Source organism: Lathamus discolor, chromosome 3 (genome assembly GCF_037157495.1).
Source record: "Lathamus discolor isolate bLatDis1 chromosome 3, bLatDis1.hap1, whole genome shotgun sequence".
In the NCBI taxonomy this organism is placed as follows: Eukaryota; Metazoa; Chordata; class Aves; order Psittaciformes; family Psittacidae; genus Lathamus; species Lathamus discolor.
In genome coordinates this window covers 23,297,766-23,323,130 of record NC_088886.1, presented here as the reverse complement: position 1 = coordinate 23,323,130, position 25,365 = coordinate 23,297,766, and the positions used below count along the sequence as shown (strand labels likewise).

The 25,365-nt window shown below is 36.1% G+C and overlaps 1 protein-coding gene across 5 annotated transcripts in view; it reads left to right on the top strand.

Moving 5' to 3' along the window:
- RALGPS2 (Ral GEF with PH domain and SH3 binding motif 2) overlaps positions 1-25,365 on the top strand; it is a 119,586-nt gene that overhangs the window by 39,368 nt on the left and 54,853 nt on the right. For all 5 annotated transcript variants that reach the window (XM_065674101.1, XM_065674100.1, XM_065674099.1 and 2 more), the window contains exons 4-8: positions 696-746; positions 7,464-7,547; positions 14,396-14,485; positions 17,365-17,457; positions 21,512-21,638. In XM_065674101.1, the coding sequence (XP_065530173.1) occupies positions 696-746; positions 7,464-7,547; positions 14,396-14,485; positions 17,365-17,457; positions 21,512-21,638 (445 nt within the window). The remainder of the gene's footprint in view (positions 1-695; positions 747-7,463; positions 7,548-14,395; positions 14,486-17,364; positions 17,458-21,511; positions 21,639-25,365) is intronic.

The following is a 25,365-nucleotide window of genomic DNA, read 5'->3' as shown; positions in this document are numbered from 1 at the left end:
CTACCTACATACTTTGTGAAAGAGATGATCTGTTTCTTTCACATTCATAGGTAGGCAGCAGTCTTAAGTTGTATGCTTAAAATGAGGATCTGTGACTATGTTACAAAATGTAAAACCTGCTTTTTGAGTCTGCACATTACTCTTTGCCCTTTCCAAAGCTGAACAGACATCCCAGAATGAAAATGTACTTATTGGTTCTGACTTGCTCAAAGTGAGATGGCTAAATTCGATTTTAACTCTTGCTGTGCAACTGAACAATTTCTTAGCTTAGTTATTCAAAATAGGGTTCAAGTATTGGTTGAAAAATTTTAGGGATGTTTCAACAGAATTGTGTAACATCCAGAGTGAGGCTCAGTTTGAAGAGAAACTGCCCTTGAGCAACTTGAAGGTAGTTCCTTGTATTCTTGGATAGCTTCTTAAGTAGTGTTTCTGAGATCAAGGTCTGACTTGCATACGTAACTACGGGATTATTCTCCTGAGAATTATTTGTCATAATTTGTTTATTAAACATAAAGTTTGGCACACTATTTTTTTTTCAGAACAGTTCTGTGGTAGAGCCGAAACCTCTGAAATTAGCTGCAAAATAAAAGTCAAATAATAAAGGAAACAGAACAAATGCAGTTTTCATGCAGCACAACAATGTAATCAAATGTGAAGTTAATATTTAGCTTATGATTTATTTTATTTTATTTCAGGGTCAGATAACTCTAATGGATGTTCCTGTATTTAAAGCAATTCAGCCGGAGGTAAGTAGTTCATTGTTTAGTTGTTTGGTTGGGTTCTTTTTGGTTTTGTGGGTTTTTTTTTTTTTTTTAATATAGATGTAAAAAAGTGCCAGTGTATAAAACCTGGAATTGCAAAGTGAAAGTATGTCAATAAATGCCAGTTCATATAGCTCTGAAACAGGCAGTTTTATAGCTCACGAATATCTGGAACTGTTAGTTTGGGGAATGAAGTGTTGGTATGTAAATATATTCAGCTAGTGCTAGAGGTGGAGTATCTGGTTTTTTATGTTTCTGAACGATAAACATCTTGATCTGACTATTCTGATAATGTTTTAGGTTTCAGCTCCTTATACCTTGTGCCATACCTAATCCTGTCCTCTGTTTTCTCAAACTGGTTTATATCTTTTTTGGAAAAAGAAAAAAGGCTGTAATGGCATCTTGTGTTCAAGATGAGCTTGATCTGTGGATGTATACTGGGATAATTTATTGATGATTTTTATTCTGTTTTGTTCTTATATAATGCTATATTACTTTCTGATTGCAACCTAACTTGAGCTGATGTTTTCAGAATCTTCAGTGTCTGTAATAAGTAATGAATTCATTTATCCTTATTTCTGTACAATAAGCATTTTCTGGTGGGCATTGTTTTGCACTTTGGAAGTTATTTTTCACTGTACTGTCCACTTTATCAGTAGTGTGGAGGCCTTTCAGATCATTAGTCACCTTTAAACCATCATGTGCTATTTTATTGGTAGCAAGCTTTGTCGTGTCACTCTTATATTTTGCTTGAAGTAGAGAAACGTGCTGAATCTCTTGGTTGTGATAATTGATTTCATTATTTGTGTACCCACATTTTTTTTGAAGGCTTTCTTTTGATCTGTACTTGAAAATGTTGTCATAATTTAGCTGTCATGATTTCAGCAAGCTATTTCCCAATCCATGTGGATTTATATGGGGGTTTTTGTTCGTTGGTTTGTTTTAAACCTTTCAAAAAGGCCCCCCCATTTGATCTCTTATTTACTCTTTTATCTGATTATTATATTTTCCTCATGCGTTTGTTTGTGTACTATTTTTTCTAATGTTAAGCATTCCTGCTGCGCAGGATTCTGCCCCCTCCCCAGTGCTGATGTTGAATAAGCTCTGGGTGCTTTTACAGAGTGTCTCATCTCTAGTTACACTGAGCTTCAAAGCACTGAATATCAAAAAATCAAAACACCAATTTAGCTAGTTAGGACTTTACCTAAAAAAAATCCACTGCTAGAGCTTGATGGTAGTTTACTGTTTGCAGTCTGCTTCTGGCACTGCACAGGATGAGCAGTCAGCTGTGTCACAACCACAAAGAATCAAGTTAGATATAGTGGCAGTGATCTAGTATTCCATACCTCATAATTTGTTGCTCCTTTAATGCTACCTCTTGTATCTCAGATAATTTTGTGTGAACAGACCTATGGAAAGTCTGTAGGAGATGAGAAGATATGACAAGAAAGTACATTTAAATTTGTTAGCTGTTCTAACTCATTATTGTAAACCATAAAAGGGAAAAGCTGAATAAGTGAAACTTAGAAACTGTGAGAGTAGATATCTAGACAGCAACTCCTTTTAGGAAATCCGTCCATATTGCATCGGAGGAATTCATGTGATGCCTTCACTGAAAAATATGCATATGTGGAAGGGTAGCTGTTTTGACACTTATCAAGTGCTTGCAGAAACGAGTTGAAGGCACTGACAGTGTGCAAGTATTATCAAGTGCTCTTTCACTTCCTTGCAAGTATTATGCAAGTCTGTCAGTGCTCCTTCATAGGCACAGAGGTCTGTTGTCTTGTATCTTTATGTGCTTCTAAATTGTGTTAATCCCCTATGAAACAGGGGCATACAATTAATTCTCAGGTCAGAATAAGATAGACACAATTAAAACTGTTTTCTCCTGTTTTGCAGAAGGGGGAAACAGGCATGGAACATGTTTGCCTGAAGGTGTCTTGATGGCAGATAATGAAGTGTTACAGATTTCCAAGTTTCTTTGTAGTACTTACACCAGACTGTGTGCTATGTCCATATCTTGATTCAACTTGTAAATCTTCACACATAACTTGATGTGCACTCAAGTGTTGTATTTGTTTGCGTGTATGGTGGGAGATGATGAGCAATATCTTTACCAAGTTTTAAATCAAAAAATTTAAACTCTGGGTGTCTATTGCAGATTGTAGTAATTCACTGACAAAACTGTTATATAGGCTGTGAATCTCCATCTGCTTCCCAAACTCTATAGCATGGTGCATGAATGAACATTTTTAGCCTTTAATGTGTTTCCATTTATTTTCCCAAATAAGGGTTCTGAAAGATTTATTCCAAGATGCTCAATTTCTAAGATAACTGGAGGGAATTTTTACCATCTTTAGGGTGTATTAGCAGTATTCTTTACCTGTTGTTGTTTTTCTTGACTGTATCAATTACCGTGTTGCATCATCGTCATTGTGGTAAAATCTTTAAGTATTATGAGTTTGTGTTTCGTTTTGTTTGGTGTGGGGTTTTTTTTGTCTTTAGGGTTTTTTTTTTTTCTTTTTAAAACAACATCAGAACATCATCTTAGTTATTTTACAGCTGAATAACACTATTTACATAATACATAGTAATTTTTCTTTTAGCATCAAAGTCAGTGAACATACTCATAGCAGGCATTTACATACTTTTACGGTCTTTTGACTCTCTCTGTAGCAAATAAATATAATTCTCTCTGCCTATATTAAAATTTCCTGCAGATGCGGTAGGTTTGCATGTGTGCTTGAGTTCCTACATATCGCCCACTAGAACTTCCTGTTTCATGCTATTAGGAAGAAATGGAAAGACAGCTTAGTTTAGCCCACATAACTGAGGATTAAGGTACAGTGAATCACTTTACATTTTGGGTGAGCCAGAAGCATGGACTTGAACATTTACCATGGATTAGTATATAATGACATGATTGACATGATCCTCTGCCTGAGCCCTAAGCAGACTGTATCAATCCAACTGATATTGGAAACCGCCTTTCTTCATCATTTTGAAATGCCTGCAAGTTATTTCGGAGATTAGAAAGCAGAAGGAATTGCTATTTCTTTTTCAATTAATAATTAGTGGGCTCCAGAATAAGAAATTGAGGTAATAAGAACATTCCCCTGCTACATAAACCTCTGTCTGAATGAAAGCAGCTGATTTGCATTTTCATTTGTGGGAAACAATAAAAGATGGAGTTCTGAAAGTCAATCAGATGTCTCCCGTCTACTCCCCATAAGTGAAAGTAGCATGCTGGGTTTTTTTTGCTGTTGTAGTGGTTGTGACTTTCTAGAGAGCAGTAGCTACAAAGCACAAAGTTAGTCATAGAGTTGCTCAGCTGTGCTGGTGATAGAGCTATGTTAACATTAACTACCTACCAGATGTCCCCTTGTAGAACACATTAGCTTACTTTTCTTGGAAAATCTGATTACCTGTTGCACATATTTTAATATATTCTCCAGAATTATTTACCCACATGTAGTCTGTCACATTGAAGATCTCTGCTGGGTTATTGTCTTTGACTTCTTTATCCCCTTTGCTTTACCAAGCTAGACAGTGAAAAAAAAAAGTTTGCTTATTTAATATTCATCTCTACTTGTTCTGAAGTTGTATAATGGCTCCACTATTAATCCTTGCTTTTTATTTCTCCTGTTTTTGAAACCTTCACTTTGACCCATATATAAAGACTTTAATGAGAAGTACAGTCTTTCTGCCATGAAGTACAGTCTTTCTGCCATGCAGTACAGGTTATAATTTAAGTGTTACTGTAGTATTTTGTTAAGGAAAATAAAATTCTATAGAATCAAAAGAAATCAAGACCAAAATGAGTTACGAAGAAAGTCCAGCTTTTGTATTCTTGATCTTAAACCTTTCAGTCTTCCACCTCATTTTAAAGAAATTATACAAAACAAAAAATGGGTAGTGGTAATGATATAGCTCCTGTGCTTGAGTTCACTGGCAGACTGAGGAAATTATCCTTGTGAATACTTTGGGTTTGAAACTTGTAGTGGAAAAAGTGAAATTTATGAGGAAGATCCAAGAAACATGCCTGCATTGGAGTAATGGAATAGGCAGCACAGTCTTTAGTCAAGAAATTGAATATTTTGATAGAACTATAAGAATGGTTTCTGATTACAGTCAACCCTGGTGTATTCTGTATTTTTGACTGAACTGGGATTTAAGGGTTTTAAACAATCTGTGATATGGTCAATAATGCATAACAAAGCCTTTACCTTTTTGTGAGACTGCATGAAAACACATTTCAACCCAAGATACGGATGTTAATGTTCAACTTTATGTACCATCTTATAGCCAGCCTCAGGCCCAGAAATACAGAAATGGTCATAGGATAATCTACTAGGAATGTGTTCCAGAAGATATTTCTGCTATGCCTCATTGTTTAGTTTTCAGTCTTACTTACCAAAACATTTATTCTCTGCCAGTCACCGGTTTCTTTTTCCATTCAGACAGGGCAAATCTCAAGAGGATTTTTCTGAGCAGAATCTTCAATTGTTTGATTCTTCTGTCAAAATAGGGAGAGCTCTACTTTTAACTAACAATGATAAATATATATATACTGTTTACAGTCTGAGAGTCAGGTCTGCATCTCTGTCCAACTGATATTAGACCTCTAACTTTTAATATATGACTTCAACATTAATACATTAATGTACTGTCTAAAGATTCTTGGTAATGTTTTCTACTTAATCACCACTTCTGCTGCTAATCACATCAGTGCCACAAACCTCAATGCTATAGTGGCTGGACCATGTAAGGCCTGAAGATACACAGTGCCAGGGCAATGGGTCACTTGTGCTCAAAATAATAATTTGGTTTTTTACTTGGTGATGAGAATTGAAATAGTACACAAAATGCCGTGAATTAATGAGAAATTGCCATGCTTTTCCCTGAAGTTGGGATGGCAACTGTTTTGGTTTCTTTGTGGTTTTTTGGGTTTTTTTAGTGCTGTTAAGGAAATGTTATCATCAGATGCCAGGAAGGATGAATCACCTTGTATTCCCCCAAGTGCAGAAATTTGTTTGTAACTGCTGCACTGGGAGATCCTGAGGAATACTCAGTGTGAACCAGACTCTCTTGAATGGTTCCTTCTCCAATAGTCCGCTCTCCTTTGCAACAGGAGCAGTTCAGGGCTGCATAGTTGTGCATAGTCATGAAAATACAATATAAAGAGTTGGGCATGTGCATTCCTGTGACATTTGGAATGTCATCCTGTGACATCCCTGGAAAATGCTGACGTTTTCCAGGACAGGTTTTCGTGACAGAACTTTCTAATGAAATTTGAAGGAAAATACAAAGCTGGATTTTCTGCATGCTTCTTAGTGCTGTGGGAAGGAGCACCTCAGTCTTCTCTAACAAATACCAGCATGCCCCAGACTTTAACAAGTGGAAGAATTCAAGGTGTCTCTTAACTGTCATGAGTCTATTTAGTAGGTTTGGGGTGTTAGTTGAAAAGATACTAAGTTCCTGATTAGAAACAAACAAAAAAAACCCCCAGTAAACAAACAAACCAACAAATCCCTCCCACCTCCCCACCACAACATTAAAGCTTAGAATATCCAGATAACAAATTCTTTTAAAATTACGACTGTCTTAAATGGGACAATTTTTGGTTACCTGTTAAGTCCTCTTACCCCCATTATATGGTAGCTGGATGTACAGTGTGATACTGGTTTCGGTAAGTAGTTTTCACTGTGATGGTAAAACTAAGGGTACTTCAGAGTGGAAGATGGGGAAAGAAAGCATTAATAAATAAAAATGGAAGGCTGCACTTTGCCAGTGACACTTTAATAATTTAGCTGTCTCTGTAGTGATTATTTTTACTTGGTAGCACTGGAATATGCTGCATGCTGTATATATTTGCATTTATTCTGTATGCTTTTGTATGTTAATAGAGCTCGTTTTGATACATTTAGATTATCATTTTAATCAAAATCACTTTATTGAAACTAAGTGGTAGCAAATAAAAAGGAAGATATGGTTGCCCGAGTGCTGACTAAGATATACAGACAAGTTGAAGAGGCATTGTAAGTTTGTATGTAACTGTGCGAGGTTTTTTTAAGCAGGTCCTTTTGCTCTGTTTTACTCCACAAAACTATTTGCTTAAGTGCTGAGTGTTGTTCAGCTTTAAATTAAATTGGCTCCTTTTGGAAGGGAAAACTGGAAATAGTGTTTCTTTTATTGTAGCTGCAAAAGATAACAATTTCCGTTTTTTTTTTTTTTTTAATGCAACATGCCAACTTAAAATAATGGGACATGTTTTATTTTGAGCTAACAAGGTGTATCTTCTCAGGAGACTTTAAATATCTTCAGAAAGCAAATGAAAAGAAAAGAACATGCTGTTGTCAGATTCACGCTTTTAAAGCAGGATTTTCTATGGGAGCAAAATGGATCCTGAATTACTTCACTGGTTTCTATTAAGCCCTGAATAAAAAAAAAATCCCAAGTCCTTAATTCAACAAAAGTTTAATTTAAAAAATGTAATAATTCAAAATAATTCAGAAATTACAGTTGTGGAATCTCGATTTATAGAAGGAATCAGAAGTGTAACTGTATTTTATTTCAGTGTATTGTGCTCTGTTAAGTTATTTTGAAACTTTAAGATTTGTCTCTCTCTATGGTCTTGGTTCTGAACATCTTATGTGCTAATTAAAAAAAAAAAAAAAAAAAATTTCATCCTTGTTCTCCCAGGAGCTGGCAAGCTGTGGCTGGAATAAAAAAGAGAAATACAGTTCTGCACCAAATGCTGTTGCTTTCACCAGAAGATTCAATCATGTGAGTTATTTTTTTTCCAGTGTCATTACATGTACAAATTTAAAAAGTCTGGGGGATTAAGTGTTCTGGCACGTCATTTTTTATTGCGGGTCACAGCTGGTTACTTGAAAACTCTATAAAGTATTTGCTAGAAGGAGTTCCTTCAAGATATACAGAAACAGTACTGGAGAAATTGCTGTGTTTTAAATAGCAGTTGTTGATGTAACAAAGTGTCATGGTTTCTGTACATCGCATCCCCCCATACGCCTCCCCACAACCCAAATAAATACTGGCTGTTCTTTATATAAAGAAATAATCATAATTACAGGTTTAAAGGCTTCCTAAACAGGATTTCTGGAGTAGTAATTAGATGTAATTTCTTTCTGTGTTATTTGAGTGTCTTTGCTTAACATACATTTCTAGAGACTAAAACATCTAAGATGCTTGTCAGCATTGTTACCTTTTTAAGTTAACTCTGGGAAAACTTAAAAAATTCCAAAATATTTTACTGTATAGGACTTGTGATTTAACTCTGGCATATTTTTTCAGGTAGTGTATTTGAGATGTACAGCTTTCTTACTTAAAAATTTCCTGGTGTAAAATCAACTTTTAAAATCGGAATTTTAGCTTTCCTGGTGTAAAATCAACTTTGATAATCAGAATTTTGGCTTTCTCCCACAGTTAAAGCTGTAGGACTCCAACTCTGTAGTCAGCCAACCAAGTCTCAAAACTGTGATGCTTTTTTTTTTTTTTTTCTTTTTCAATGCAATGCCATATTTTGGATTTCAGATGAAGTAATGCTATTATTACCCTTACTTCTCCTCTTGTAAATATTTGATAATGTCTCAAACTCCTAAGTTCTGTTCCAGATGTATCTTCTGTACCCAGTCTCACTTCTACAGAGAGTTTTGTTAATAGTCTGAAACTTAGATCAGTCCTCTAACTTTTTCAGGGTTGTGGTTTTTTGGTTTGTTTTTTTTTTTTTTTTTTTTTTATCATGTGTTGTGTACTTTCTCATTTTTCAGTATTGCTCGCATTTAGGATATGACCAAATCCTTGTACTTCTCATCAACAACACTTAGTATATTTCTTAACCTTGTAATGACTGAAACGCTTGTTTGGGTATGGATACTCACCTGATTCTCTTCTTGACTGAAGAGAAAATGTTACACCACAAAGTTACTGTGACCATACCATCTATTAAAATCTAAGGGAATGTAGGAATTTTCTTGAAATTTTCCTTTTGAAGTTGCTCCTTTATTGGACTATGTATATCCAGCCTGAGACTAGTGTAAGAACACCAGTGCTTTTGTTTTGCTAAATATTATGAAATGCCTTTGTAGTAAGGGCCATGTTAGGCAGCTTACCTTGTCAAGGACCTCACCTCTCATTTGTTATTGTATAATAATATATATAATATAGAGAACTCACTATGGGAATAAGCAGTTGGCTGTCTGCAAACTGACCATCAATGGTTTCATTGCAGAGGACTCATTCATTCCAATAGTAATGTCATATTTATATTCACCATGGTGTCGGGAGCAGTGAAACCCTGGAATTCCTTTGGGATAGACATATAAGAAAGCATGGTAGAGTAAGCAATTTTCATCTTCCTTGTCTGGTTTGCCTTCTCAACATTCAGTTCACGCCCCCAGTGCTTGCTCACCCTGTTGGGCACCTGCCCAACTGACTTGGGTGTCCCTAATGCTTAGACCTAAAATAGGTTATCAGGAAAATCATTGCAACTTTTGACTTTATCAGGCATTAATACATTACGTCAAACTTCTTTTAACCTTTGAAATTTTCCTGGGTGTAAATTATGCAATATGCATCTGTCTCTTTCCTTTTTCCACCAACTTACTAAAAGAAAACCATGAACAGCTCTCACTTTGTAAATAAAGAGAACATTAAATCACTAACGGCTGCTTCGCAGCAAATTGATCGACTGATAGCATTTTGGAAACAGTAATGATTATGTGCAGTTGATTGCAGTCCACTGAGAATGAAGTAGTGTATTTCCAGCATTAGTTAATTGATAATTACATGTGGTGCCTGTAAAAACAGATTGAGTTCAGGGAAGAGAAACCAACTGAATCATTCCATGCCAGGACTCTCTTATTCTTGAAGAATACGTTGCTATGTGGTACTCCATAGATCTACACATTTACTACTAAGTATTCTTTTTAAATATATGATTTCTTTACATTATTGTTTTTAAACTCTGATCTCTGTCTTTTTCAGCTTTCTGCTGAAAGTTAGTTGTATATTTTCATTCTACTGTTGTTGCTGGCAAAAATATTTCATAGTTTATGTAAAAGTAATTGGCTCTCCTGGTTGTTAAGATTAGCTGTATTGAAATTCTTTCTCTTGAGGGTTTTATTTAAATGGGAGTGGAACTGTTTTGCCACAGAGTTTAAAATATTAGAGAAACATGTCGACTAGCTTCAGTACTTTGGAAAAAAATTAAAGCAAAAGTTACCACTTGAAAATGGCAAATTTTATGTTTTATGAACTGTAGTTGATTTGAGTTCTGTTGGGGGTTTTTTGTTGGGTTTTTTTTTTGGTGGTTGTTGTGGTTTTTTTTTTTGTTTGGGCTATTTTAACCAAATGCAAACCTCATGTAGGAGAAGCTTGTCTTGAATATTGTACCGTTTCTGAGTTGCACTGAAGTGCGATAGTGAAATTTCACTGGGGTTACCAAATTAAAAAATGGGGTGGGGAAGAGGTCAGTGTGCTTCCTTTGGAAACAGAACAGATGGGGATTTTAACTTAGCTATAGTGTTACAATATCATTACTGTTTGGTTTACATTACATGCTCTTTTTATAGCATATCAGATTGTTTTTGACAAATACTTGGAAGAATGATCCAGAAACTCTAATATGGAATACATTGAATTTGCCTATCTATTAATTAGCACTGAGAGCACAATTAGTTCTGGAACCAGCAACTAACTATGAGCTTAAAAGCACCAGTATAATAAAATTAGTATGTCAGATAAGGCAAACATGGGATAATTCGAAAAGTTTAAGCTCTGATTTAAGAAAAGTTATGTTCGAAAGTTAAGCATGTTTTTCTAGGTTGACCTTAAAAGGGAAGAGTATAAATACACAAATATGTCAAGGGTTAAATGCTGTCTTGAGCTGATATCAAAGGCATAGATGGCCAAAGGCTGTGGGCCATTTAACTTACAAAAATTGTTAGGACAGTGTGAGATAGAGGCGATAGAGGACTTGAAGCAAAATAACCACCAAATATGTATGGGACAAGTATATTCTTTATTTAAAGAAGTAACCTGGATAAAATAAAAAATTGGCCTGTTGAAACAAAAGGGTTTATTTGCATTGCTAATTTTTCAGTATTTGGAATCATTATAGATTATGGTGCTGTCTAAAGGTACAAATGAATAAACAAGACCAGCCAAAAAGCAATGTCAATGCCAGTAAAAACTCATCAAAAAAAGAGCAGAGGTGGTTGGAGTGGAAATTATAAAGTGCTTTAAATTCTTTTATCTCCTGCTTACTCTGTTGCTGAAGGGACTGGATAGCTCTAAGCTTCGAAGAAAGTTTTGCATTTTGTTCTGGTTTGTCTTTCCGGCAAAGAGCTTAAAAGTATTGAGGCTGGGATTGAGATGTTTACTCAGGAAGCCTGGTTTCCAAGAGTACTTGCGTGGCACAGTGCTTATGTCATTGCAGTACTGATAAACTTTCATAGAAGTCAAGGCCAACATAATATATTGTTTGTTTTTTCATCCTTATGAAAATGATTGAGCATTGCTCTGTATTTTGAGCAAGTCTTCTATTACATCGATGCTCTGCTAACTTGAGACCAAAGAGGTCTGTGATTTTAAGGCACAGCAGTACATGTGTTTCTCTACCTGATTCTTTATGATACAGAGTTCTGTGTTAAAAATTTAAATTTCCTTGATCTTCAAAGGGAAAGCATCTCTTTAGAAACACATTCGACACTCAAGGGGAAAGTTGGTTTTATCAAGCTGTGTAACTACAGCGGAACATCAGACTGAGGCTTAACTTTTTTGACAGTATTTGGAAGTACTGTCATACTTAAGTATTTATGTATTCAGTACTTACATATATTTGTGTATTTAAAAACGCAAAAAAAGAGAAAGGAAGAAAACTGAGCTCTGTGGCTTATTCTTTCCTGTCTAATACAGCATCAGACAAACAGACCAAAGGAAAGCAATTGTTATGCAAAATGTTTGGGACTTGTTTGGGTTTTTTTGGTGGTGGTGGGGGGGGGGGTGTTGGTTGGTTGTGGGGTTTGTTTTGTTTTTTTTTTTTTTTTTTGTGAGAGTCTCACCCCTATGCCTGGCAAAACTTTGGAGCAGATTCTCCTGAAGGCATGCTAAGGCACATGAAAAACAAGGTGCTTGGTGACAGCCAGCATGGCTTCACTAAGGGGAAATCCTGCCTGACCAATTTGGTGGCCTTCTACGATGGGGCTACAGAACTGATGGACAGGGGTTGAGCAGCTGAAGTCATCTACCTGGACTTCTGCAAAGCGTTTGACACTGTCCCACACAACATCCTTGTCTCTAAATTGGAGAGACATCAATTTGATAGATGGACCACTCAGTGGATAAAGAACTGGCTGGATGGCCACACACAAAGAGTTGTGGTCAGTGGCTCAATGTCCAGCTGGAGACCAGTAACGAGTGATGTCCCTCAGGGATCGGTGTTGGGACTGATCTTGTTCAACATCTTTGTCGGTGACAGGGACAGTGGGATTGAGTGCGCCCTCAGCAAGTTTATCAATGACACCAAGCTGTTTGGTTTGGTTGATACACTGGAGGGAGGGATGCCATCCAGAGGGACCTTGACACACTTGTGAAGTGGGCTGATGGCAACCTTATGAAGTTTAATCATGACAAGTGCAAGGTCCTACACTTGGGTCGGAGCAATCCCAGGCACAGCTACAGGTTGGGCAAAGAAGAGATTCAGAGCAGCCCTGCGGAGAAGGACTTGGGGGTGCTGGTCGATGAGAAAATGAACATGAGCCGGCTGCAGTGTGCGCTCGCAGCCCAGAAAGCCAACCGTATCCTGGGCTGCATCAAAAGGAGTGTGACCAGCAGGTCGAAGGAGGTGATCCTGCCCCTCTACTCTGCTCTTGTGAGACCTCACCTGGAGTATTGTGTGCAGTTCTGGTGTCCTCAACATAAAAAGGACATGGAACTGCTGGAACAAGTGCAGAGGAGGGCCACAAGGATGATCAGGGGACTGGAGCACCTCCCATATGAAGACAGGCTGAGGAAGTTGGGGCTGTTCAGCCTGGAGAAGAGAAGGCTGTGTGGGGACCTCATAGCAGCCTTCCAGTATCTGAAGGGGGCCTATAGGGATGCTGGAGAGGGATTCTTCGTTAGGGACTGTAGTGACAGGACAAGGGGTAACAGGTTCAAACTTAAACAGGGAAAGTTTAGATTGGATGTAAGGAGGAAGTTCTTTCCTGTTAGGGTGGTGAGGCATTGGAATGGGATGCCCAAGGAAGCTGTGAATGCTCCATCCCTGGCAGTGTTCAAGTCCAGGTTGGACAGAGCCTTGGGTGACATGGTTTGGTGGGAGGTGCCCCTGCCCATGGCAGGCGGGTTGGAACTGGATGATCTTAACGTCATTTCCAACCCTAACTATTCTATGCTTCTGTAATTTTGAATCATTCATGTAACTGCGAAACGCATCAAGTATCCTTTATACCACGCTGAATGTGCCAGTGATTTTTGTACAACAGCTAAGTCAGTGCTATAAAACTTAAAAACTAGTAATGTGGCATGCTGTTTGATAGCAGGTAATTGGCTTAGCCAGTAGTAAGAGTACAAACTATAAACTCTAGGTTATACCAGAAGCTTTCTGCCTTATATTTCAGTTTTATTCAGGTGATATTGTTTTTATTAGGGTTTTTTTAGAGGTGTTCAGAATTTGAAAGTGTTTAAGGAACTGTACTTGAAGGTATTCAACTTACTTGAGAGTTGGGTACTACAGCTTTGAAGTTGTGAAAAAGAAAGCCAAAGGATGTAACTCCATTTTAGTTTCTATTTCTTCATTTTCGTGCTCTCCTAATAAAATTTCTTCATTATTTTATTTTCTTGGGAGAGCTTTGTTTGAAGTTTGAGATTTTTTCCCATTTGCTCTGTGTCTGTGAGATCTCATCCTCAGCCTTAGCCTGAAAACAAGTCTGTTTGCATAGATTGTATGTAACTGATTCTGCTGAGTTGGGTTTTTTTGTGGTTTTTGTTTGGTTTGTTTTGGGGTTTGCTTTTTTTTTTTTTTTAAGAGAGAGATATGCTGATGACAAGGATTTTCCTCATTAAAAAAACAGATCCACATTTTTTTTGTATGCAAGTGACTGATGTGACAGACAAGTTCTAGCCACTCACGCGCTTAGGGAGAAAGGCAGGCTCTATCTAACAAAATACTGGAGTGAGTGGATGGCTACCAGTTGTGAAATAGGGAAGGTGAAGAGAGTAACAAGATTAAATACATTTAGAGTTCATTGAATTCATTGAATTTAGAATTCAATGAATTCATTGAATTTAGAATTCATTGAATTCTAAATGTAGGTTGGATTTATGAATTTGATTTAAACAAGTGCTTCACCATGTGATGCTAGAAGTTACCATGGGTAAGAATGAGTAGAATGACATCGCAAAACACTTTGAAGAAAGTTTTTTATTAATATCTGCATTATATTGATTGGGATTTTATAGTATAATGATTTGCATCTTCTAGTATGATTTCAGCACTATAGGTAGAAGTTGAGTGCTGAGATACTTCTAATATTTTTTACTTCCTGATTAATACATTAAAGGAATAACGTCAGAGCTCTGTATTTTAAAAAAGCAAATTTTCTTCTTTTTAGGTGAGCTTCTGGGTTGTTAGAGAGATTCTACATGCACAGACTTTAAAAATAAGAGCTGAGGTTTTGAGCCACTATATTAAAACTGCGAAGGTAAGAATTTGTGTTGAGGGGTGGCTGTGGGATTCACTGTGATAGTTCTTATACTTAAGGTGGTCAGTTCAAAAATACACATGGGTAAATATTTATCTGATACCTGATTTAGCTGTGGTTGTATCTGCTGACATGAATAGCTGTTTGGTTTCTGCGTTTAACAAAGTTTTCAAAATAGTGACAGACCCAAGTCCTGAAATAGAAGCTTTTGTTTACAACAAAACCCCAACAAATAGCTTAACTGTTGAAAAGTGAAGATGTATTGTTTCAAATATTGTTTATTAGATAATATAATTTGCTGGATGTGTTTTCTAATGTTGATTGAACCAAAAAGCTGTGTAAATCTGTTCAAACTGTAAAATCAGTTCAAACAGCACCAGCCAGAACAGAAATAGTTTGTTTGCTTTTACTATTGGAAGGAAATGATCCTTTATGTCTTATTCAAATTGTCATGAATTGTATCAGCTTAATACTGTTTCAAAAATATACCTGATATACCTGATCTCTGAAAACATTTTAGAGCTTTCATCCTGTGATATCTGTGATATCTTACTGAAAGCCTTTAGGACTGGCATTCATAAGAAAAGGGTCAGCAAATCTTGGCTTATGTGTAGGTGAACTAAAGTGCTGTCCCTTCAAACAGATTTAAACTTCATTGTAGTGTGAAGAGAGGGATGTTTCTCAAGTTTTTGCTGTCAGATGGCAGTTGACTGTTACTACAGCCAGCTTCCATGACCACCGCAGGTTACCTGCAAAAAGAAATGTAGAATTTTTGTAATTACCTTGACATTTATTTTGTAAATGCATTCTTTGTCTTTGTATGCAGTTTTAATAACATAGTCAAATCCCATAGAGATAAAATACTATAAAATTTCAGCAAGGCAGACTAATTTTGTAGGATTCCACAGGCTTTGCTAATCCTGCTGTGGTCATAAACTGTTAAGGATCTCTCAAATATCTTTTGATATCTGGTGAGTTAATGTATTTTCATCTAATGTATTTTTAAAAATCAGTTCTTATTTTTTGTTTGAAATACAAACATACAAAATTTTGCCTCATGATCCGTGTTCCTCCTTAGAAGGGGGGAGGTTCACTTGTACTGGTATAGTTCAGAACCAATTTTGGAAGCCAGGTGGGGTCAGGTTTGGTTACTGCTTGGATGGGTCTTCCCAGTGCTGGGTGTTGTAGGCTCTGCTATGGGTTTAGCACCCTGCATATGCCTTATCAGTGGACTGCAGACAGCAGTGTCTGAAATGCTGCTGATTTTGATACAGTTACATGCTCTAGCAATTAGTTGGTTGAGCTTTGCTTGCCTACAAGTTCTAAAAATCACAGTTACAAAAAGCAAGAAATTGTATATGGGGTGGGTTTTTATATCTGTTCATTTATTTACTGTATGTTATCTTGGCTTTGCTTACATATGGCTGCTAACATGAAGTTAGTGCAGTTAGTGCCATTTGAAGGATTTTCTGTTTACACCAGAGCTATTATAAAAGCATGTTAGTGCCGGAGGTCACACTAATTAGCTTTTCTTCAGAGCTGTAAATTCACTCTACAGTACTGGACTGTAGTGTAGCTAGCAGTTCTTTAATGATATCTCACACTGTGTTGCTTTATGCATGAACTAATTAGCTTTAATAGTTGCATTCCTCTGAAGTTCCCGATATCCTTATTAGTTATGACTTCTGTTTCAATGCTGATAGTCAGCATGTAGTCTAGCTTTTTTGTCCTGTTATGTCATGAAAGGTGTCCTAATCAACAAAAATCGTGTAAGCTGAGTTTCAAGGAGGTAAAAAAAATACTTCAATTTCTTGTATAGCAAGGGTTCCTTATATTATTGTATCATTTCTAGCTGGAATCCTAACCTACCTTGGTGAATTTTCCAAACAGGCTAAAGAGGATTTGCCATATTGTGATTGAGTATCCATTTCTCTTTATTAAAGTCTTTTATTTGGGGTCATACCTCAGTTTGTGTGTGTGCTTCACTAAAAATGCCTGAATGTAATTCATATCCCTGGGTGCTTGTAGCTATTTGAATAATTGATATTGCAAAAAATCTTGAGAAACAGTGTTTTCTTCCAGACCTTTTTAAGCTTTCATGATGGTAGTACCAGTAGGTAATTGGCCAAGGCAGATTGATGGGTTTGGAAACAGGGAAAGAAAAAGAGGGGAGTGAAATTCCAGATATATAAGAAAATGCACTTATGTGCTGGGTTTGTAGATGTTTTTTAAGAAAATTCTTTTACAGTGATGTTTTCCCTGTTCAATTTTGGTTTCATTGTTCCATTCTTGTTAGCTTTAGTTGTCATGTCCTAAAAATTGCACTTAAGTGTCAGAAGTACTCAGAGTACATGGCTTTTGAAATTTACCTTCTTGATTTCAACCTGCAGTAATATTTTCTTGGCCTCTTTGATGCAGCATTGGTAGCTACATAAACCTGCAGTGCCAGATGCATTTACAGTATGAAGTACTGCCATGATTACATCATTCACAACTGGGTTATCCTTTTTGGCATGTTAACCTTTGAAATACTGTTGAATGCTATGGAAGGAATTTGTTGGGTTTGAAGGTCAGAATTTTTCTGACCTTTCTGACATATGTCCCAGGATGGATACGAGTATAGATTATATTTGTTTGTTTATTTTTAAGTGTTCTTAATGGACTATGAAGCAGCTAATATAGTCTGATCCAAACCTGTATAGATGCAGTAAGGAAAAATTAGGAGGTGCTGTGAAAGTGGTATGGGTGCATAGCAGTTCACTGTAACTTCATTTTTAGAACATGCAAGATTTCCTCATTTTTAGGTTATTTATTCTCTATTCATTATTGGAAGCACTTGTAATGTTGCTTATTGTTATTGTATGTGGTTTTATCCTCAGAAACTGTATGAGCTGAATAATCTGCATGCTCTTATGGCAGTTGTGTCAGGCCTACAGAGTGCTCCAATCTTCAGGCTGACTAAAACATGGGCGGTAAGTGAGCAGCAGGACAATGGAGAGGTTTTAATCTGGTTTTAGGAAAATAAAACGTTCTGTGGCTTACTTTCAAGGATGCAATACTTATTACAGGTACTTTTAATATAATAATTTTTCTAGTGCCTCTTACATAATTTTTCTAGTGCGTCTTAAGTCTACAGTTTCCTGTTGCATTTTTTTTCCATTCTGGCATAGAAATATTTTCCTTTGAAAAATAGCTCCCTGCAGATTCTGCTAAATGCAGAGGCTTCTAATTTGGCCAGAAGCTATTTTGTATTTAGTTGCTGGAAAATTATGAATGCCAAGGTGGGTCATACTTTAATCATTTAGGGGTTTGTACTGTTGGAATTTTTTTTGCTATGGAGAGCAGATGTCCAGGAACTCTTGATTCAGTTTCCATAAAGAGATTTGTAGTTTCTCTGACTGATAACTAAATCTAGCAATTTTCCTCAGTTTTCAGAAGTGTTTTCATAGTTACAGCAACCACATTACACAGTATATTTGTAGGTCTGCTTTTGTACAGTTATGAAAGATTGTTGTTCTTTGGAAACACTTTTATGTGAGATCTGTTTTTTGAACTGGAATTAATATTTTTGTGTAGTTGTATCTTTGATCAGAAGAACATTGGAAATTACTTTTGCTCATAGATACCTCAGATCTGATAGAACCCTGTGCTTGATTCAGCCACAAATTGTGTAGGCATCCAGCTGTATAAACAGATGAACTGTGACATTTTCAACTGTGATAGCAGTATCTCAGTCACCTGATTATTTCTATGCGAGAGATCCATATAAAACAGATCATTAAAAAGAGCTAAAAACTTGCACTGAAGACATGTCAACATATCCTCGCATGTTACAAAAGGTATTTATTTGTCTGAAAACTGAATGATAGTGTTGTTCAGTAGATAAATGTTACCAAAATTGAATATAACTTACTCCCCCTGAGGTTACCCATTTAGAATTCTGGGCACATTTTGTAAATAAACAGTCAAGTGAGGTATTGTTTCAAAATACCAGAAATGTCTCTAAAGAGATCTAAATGAACGTAATGTTTCAAAATGATCTTAAGGAGAGCTTTTGTTCTGGTTTTGTCATGTTGATGAATTAATGCCTAAGCAGTTTTACATAACTGTGATACCAAATTGATTTGAGTTAGTTTTGTGAAAAAAAAAAAAAAGTCAACTATAAGCATATATTAATATAACCATATTAGCTACTACCATGATTGTGCCATTCAGAATTGGGAGCCCCCAATTTCTTTTCCTGATTGGTCAGTTAGAATTCCTAGTTTGTACTTACGAAGATGATATGTACCGTTGGAATATGTATAATTTTTTAAAGTATGCTCCTCTTCCAACCTCTGAAATGCCACATAACTTCTCCTGCATTTCTGCAGGTGTTTAGTTTCTCATATAATACCAAGCAAGTCTCTGCTTTTTTGTCATCTTACATAAGCCTTTGCAAATTCAAGTTGCAGGATAGTTCCTCGCAATGTGTATTGCAGACCGATTCAGTTGTCTTTCTCTTGGAAATTTAGTTTATAAATTCTTGATGTAATTCTAAGTCTTTGGCTTTCTATATATTAAAGCCAAGAAAAGATATGAAAAGGCAAACCAAGCTATTATTTGAGTCATTACCAAGTCATTTGTGTAAGTTATACAATAACCTTCTGAAACCTTCAATATGGACGAATTTTTTTCTCCATTTATGAGATAGTTCATAGCAGCCCACAATCAACTTAAAGTTGGGAAAATAGCTACAAGTATATTCACTTCCTAAGAAAAAAATATAATCATTTTACATGGTTGGAATCCAGAGTTGAAAGGAACCATGGAACCATTAAATATTTGCGTGGTAATCTAATGGTCCTAAAAAAGATAAAAGATCTGTCTTCTGACAGTATGTCTGAAAGTTGTCTCACTCACTGCCAGCACACCCTCTGAACTCTGGAGAATAATAAATGCTTCTAATGCATGATTTGCCCTGATCAAAACTTGAAAAGAATTACAAATCTTTTTAAGAAACTTCATAGAATATTCTATTCTACTTCATTTAATGTAACGGAAGTCTGAATGACTAGCTAAGACTTGGGCAATGAAAGCTGAATATCTGAAGTTAGGTGCGTGAATCCCGCCCACTCCGCCAGTACCCTGAAACCTCATCACTGTTCCTGCATTTCAAAAGGCTGTCTTCAGTGCTGGCACTCTATAATGAGAAAGCAAAGAACAGTCTGAATGGCTCCAAATCCTTCCCTGCTGCTGTAAACTGTCAGCTTTAGCTTTTATTGTTTCTGCATATGTATATCTCTACTGTTCTTTGCATCCTTTGAGCCTAAAAAACAGAAGAAGAAAAAATATTTAGAAAAAGAAGCAGCTTCAAAACTGAAGAAATAATAGCTGGGTCATTACTTGCCCTGACACAAACCCTTTAAATATTGTCAGCTTCTCTGTACTTTTCTATATTAATGCAGAAAGTGGAGGCATGACGTGAATTGCTTCATGAGCACACAGGAAAGTCATACAGGGTCAGCTTGTTTAGAGATTATTCAAAGACCCTGAAATGATGTATCAGGCTTGAACAAGATTGTGCAAATCATCATGTTTTAAGGAAAATAAAATTAATTTCGTTCAAGCCTGAATTTAGGCCATTGCTGTATCTGTTAGTCTTGTCTTACCTTCCAGTCTGCAAAATAGGAAAGTGTTCCAGACACCAAATGGCGGCAGAATGTTCTAGAGTGTTATTAAACGGAAGCAAATCAAGGCTGATTAAACTGGAACCATCTTTGAGGAGATAAACTTCAAAAGATAAATGTTGTGTTCCAGTAGCTGGAAAGAATTCATGCCTGTCTGCTGTTTCCTTGTACTGGAATTGGCAGATGTCTGCAGTTTTAATGAACAGGGGATGCTGTTCATCTGAATATTGGAACCAAAGCGAAGGATGTAAATTATGCTGGAATGTCAGAGATCAGCATGTCTTGGGAAACAGTTCACTTTTTTTAGAAGTGATGTTCTTTTGGAAGCCAGCGTTTAGTGTGTTAGCTATCCCCATGAAGATGAGGTAGAAAATGTAAGTAAAAAAGAATTCACTAGTGAATTTGCAGAAGGAACACATCTAGAATGTTCACATATGTCCTTTAACTGAAAGAGAAAAGGGAATATGTGTAAAGAATTTGGTGATCAGACCCTTGTAAGTTTTGCACTATTGGATATCATATACGGGAAAAATTGTGACTGGGACTAGAACACTGAGACTTCCGCCAAAATATTCAGCAGGAACATCTTACACCCTTCTTTAAATTTTGACTATGAATTGAAATGAAGCCTTTCAAGTGATTTTGTAGCAGTAGTTCTGCTAGATGTTTTAAAAATAAGTTTTCGCAATTTTTTTTTCCAGACCTTCAAGTACATGGATCTGTACATCTGCATGCATTGTTTTTAAATTTTTTGTTAAATTGTATGTATCAGATATTAAAGCTATTGTTTTGTTATTTGGAAAATTATTTGTTGAGAGAGCTCTCAAAACAGGAGTAAGAACAAATTTTGGAATTTGGGGTTTTGTTTTTTTTTTCGGGTCTTTTTTCTTTTGAAGCAGGATTAATATAAAATCTTAGTCTTTCTGACAAAGAAATATTAACTTCTGTTGTGGTTTACCCCAGCTGAGGAATGGCATGAGGAGCAGAAAAGGCATTAGCTCTGTGTAAGTTATAATAGCATTTTGAGAACTTGTATTATTTCAGAAGGATCCTCCAGGACACCAAAGTTTTACCTGTTTGTGGGGTTTTTTGGTGTTTGTTTTTTCTGAAAGTTTAAATTTAACAACCAAGTAGCAACTTTTCTTTGTAAACTCTCCAAATGCTCATCGTTAAGGAGTAAATGCTGTAATTTTAAAGCAGTTGTTATGGGTTTGGTTTTTAAATACAACAGTGGGGGAGTAGAGATGGGAATCCATGCTTATAAGGGTAGAAGAGAAATCATAATGATCAGACTTAAGCTCATCTGGTTTTCTTTTTATGTTGTGTTTTGGTTTTGGTTTGGCTTTTTTTCCCCCAGTTATTGAGTCGGAAGGATAAAGCCACCTTTGAAAAGTTGGAGTATGTTATGAGTAAAGAAGATAATTACAAAAGGCTTAGAGACTATATCAGCAGCTTGAAGATGACTCCTTGTATTCCCTATTTAGGTAAGTTGAAGCATTGCTAGTGGGAAACACTAATGACAAAATGACAAGCATACTTCTCCAGTAATTACACAAACTAAACACCATCTTTTAAGCATTCATGAAACTGTTTGAACACTTCAGTAGAGAATCTATAACCACTAGTTGTTTATGGATGCTCTGTATTTGACAAGAGCTAACTTCACTAGCTTCAGAAAGAAAACGCCTTTTAAACCTCACAAACACTTCAGGTTTTACATACAGTATCAGTTTTCTGAGAAATTATTTTCCCATATGCTTTACAGATATATTAACAGACTTCTGGAGAAGTACTTAAATTGTTATGCCTGCTAGCACTCTTAGTGATAAATACTTGACTGTTAGAGTAATGATGGCTTTTAATTTATGAGAAGGTAATAAATCACCAACCTCTGAGATAAATATATGTAGATCTTGGTTTGGAACATGATAAAATTGCTGCATTTTATTATGCTAAGGTGACAAGAGAAACTGGGTTGTTATGACTCAGTTTTATAGAATAATTATGAGTGATATTCCTCTGTATCTGAAAGCTAGATAAATGTGTTTAATATGTATTGTGTTTGTTGCCAAGAGAATTAGTTTTACTTAATGTCTCTGCTTAGCTTGATTAAAGTGGTCGGTGTGCCTTTTTTTTTTTTAGTGTAGCTTTTCTTTGGTGTCATAAGATGTTGATTAAAATTAAGGAAATGTTTACCCAGTTTTTTACTTTTTGAGGAAAAAAAATAGTTGATATTTTTTCAGATGTAAGTTGCTCTTACACCTAAATTCAGGATGACTTTTTTGTGGTCAGTAAGGTGTAGTAAGCTGTAATCCACTGGTTCCTGAAGTTTGGTACTTCCTTTACTCAGCTGGGCTATTAACTTCTTCAAGCTTAATAATATGACAGTCATCTTTATGCTGTGAGCTGTGTGTCCATCACAGTACTATTCCGGTAGCTTCATAGCTTGATATGAATGACAATACCATCATTGATGTCAGAATCTAGAATGATGCCTCTAAAATGCATATATTCAGGTTTTGTGAAATTGGTTCAATTTTGCATGCTTTATACTTAAAAAGAAAAAACATTTCTGTGGAGAACCAATAACAATTTTAGTGACAGTCCTATAGAATTCCTCATTCTGTCTTCAGTTTTTACTTCCTTGTTACATCCCTCCCTGAAGCATCCATCAGTTTCAACATGATCCTAACAGCTGTTAATTTCCTGTTATTTCAGATATTCAGATATTGGTAATTATTTGTGCCTAGAATGGTAGAAGCATCATGAGCATATTTTGAAATTTGAAAACATTGAAAATTGCTGGTGTAGTATACTATCATATGCTACCCTGTTTGTTGACGTAGCTATTAAAATTAGACCCAAATTAAAAGGGGCAAAAGTGACAAGCATGTGATGTGATTAAGCATGTAATTTCGTAGCTTTCTCAGCATGTGTACACATATAGCATATATGCATTGTTTATGGTTCTGGAATGCGGTTTCTCGCTTTCCAGATGTTTTTTACCTATGTGCCATGGGTTTTGAAATTTGAAGCCAGACTCAAATTGTTTTCTTGCTGATTAGAAAAGTTCCAAGCCAGTCTGCTGTCAGATTTTTTGAACTCTGATACTCTAACCTTTGCCATTATGGTCTTCTAGTACAGAGAAATCTTTATGCTTTGGTGTATTTGTCTGTTATTTTAAAAATCCTGCATTACGGTGTGCAAGTGTGTATTAAAAAAAAAAGTGAAATGTTGGAAAGCAATGGTTTTTGTTCTGTTACAGATGTTTTCCTCAATATATCAGCAACTTCTTGCCTAGCTTTTGTATTAGAATAGGTTTTGACTTTTGATAGTTTGTTGACATGAAATGTGTATTTCTTTTTTACTTGAAAGAAATGCTTTTTGCTGTAACCTGCTGTGGTTAAAGAATGTGGTGTGACCTGGTTTCAAATTGTATCAGTTCTCACTGATGATATGAAGAGTAGTATCTTCAAGCCTTTTTTAAAACTCCAAGGGAATAGCATACCTACTGGTGCATTCCCACTAAAATTAATCTTGTAATGTTTAAATAATTAGAAAAAGAGCAAAATTGCCTTGAAACTACAGTTGTGATAAATCTGGAGTTATCTTGGAGGATTCGCTGTTGAGTCCAATTCTCATTTGATTTCAAGCTTTACTCTCGAGTAAGACCTGAGTGGATCTGCAGGAGTATTATTCCTGAAAATTCCTTCCCAAGGCATTTTTACTAATGCAAGAGGCATATGGAGCAGAAGTAACTGAATTTGTTTGTATTACTATTTTAAGGTTATCAGGTTATAATTTCTGAAAGGATCTTTTTCTGCTGTTGCTGGTGTAAAATCATACTGCTATTCTGGTTTAAAAGGTGTAGAAAAATCTAAAAGACCTGAAGTCTGCAGTTCAAGATTGTGATTGTGGTGTATGCCAGGCAGGGGGGTTAATCATAAGGTCCATTTCCTCTCAGGGGTAAAAAAGGGGTATGGTAGGGCTTTCTCCAGTGTAGATGTAGAGATCCTGAAGTTGTGCTCTCCTAAAATGCTTTTTAGAAGAGTGCAGAGAATCAAGCCTGCCACACAGTTGTATTTGCCATTGCAAATCCTCTCTGGAGAGGTATCGGCATTCATTGTGATGAGCCGTGTTTGGAAGGTCATAGGGAAAATGAGCATATAAGGGAATTTCAGCTGTGGTTTCAAGGATGAATGCTTTACCATACAACGGTTACTAGGTTTACCCTTATGCAGCCAAATATCACATGTGGGTGTGGAGTTTTTTCATGACCGTCTTAAGATTCTAAGATAAATACGGTGGTGGGGTTTTTGTGTGTAGTCTTTGCAATGGGAATAGAGATGCAGAAGTATAAATTGTTTTCTTATTACCACAGCTCACTCACTATGGTCAAGGTAAAGATGTCCTTCCACATTTAACTAGGGGGAGAAATAATAATATTTTTCAGTTCGTTGCAGCAACAGGTGTAATGTGCTTTCAGAGTTCTAGAAATGCAAGTGAGAGCAGCGCACTGTCAGTGTGGAAGGGCTAGGAGCTGTGCAACACCAATGAAAATGTTCAGCATTTGGTCCTCATTTACACAGTGTGGGATATGTTGTCAATGTTGTATCGCTGGGCCAACTAAAGTAGCCAAACAAATGCTATATTTTGCCTTAGAATAAAATGCCATTCTTACAGGGAGTCTTATCATGGAGTTCTGATTATTTGAGATTGTACAATGAAACAATTGAGCCACTTCTTGAGAAGTAAGATTTTTATTTAACTAAGCAGTACTACTTTGTGAAATATGTTCTTATAGCTGTTTTTCAGGAGTTATATCCAGAAACAGAAAAGCTGAAAACAGGTTACTGAAGTATTCATGTGATGAATATTCAGCTACTTCAGTGGTAATGGTTGCAACAGACTTTAGAAATATACGTGAAAACTGTGTTTCAGATTTAGTGAAGGTTAAACTTTTTCAAGGTCTGTTTGGTTAAATTTGGACTGATAGTACAAGAATGGTGAAAGTTAAATCCTTCCCAGGCAGACTGCTGCTGAGTGTCCGGTGCAGTAAGCTTGACGCTACAAAATATGCCTCTAAAAAAAAAGGGAGTGAAAACATTTAACTTTTAAAGTCATTTACCCTGCTTAGGAAATTCAACCTGAAAGCTAAGAACTGATAGAGTTATAAGCATTTTAAAGTAGTAAATTATTGTAGAGTATGAA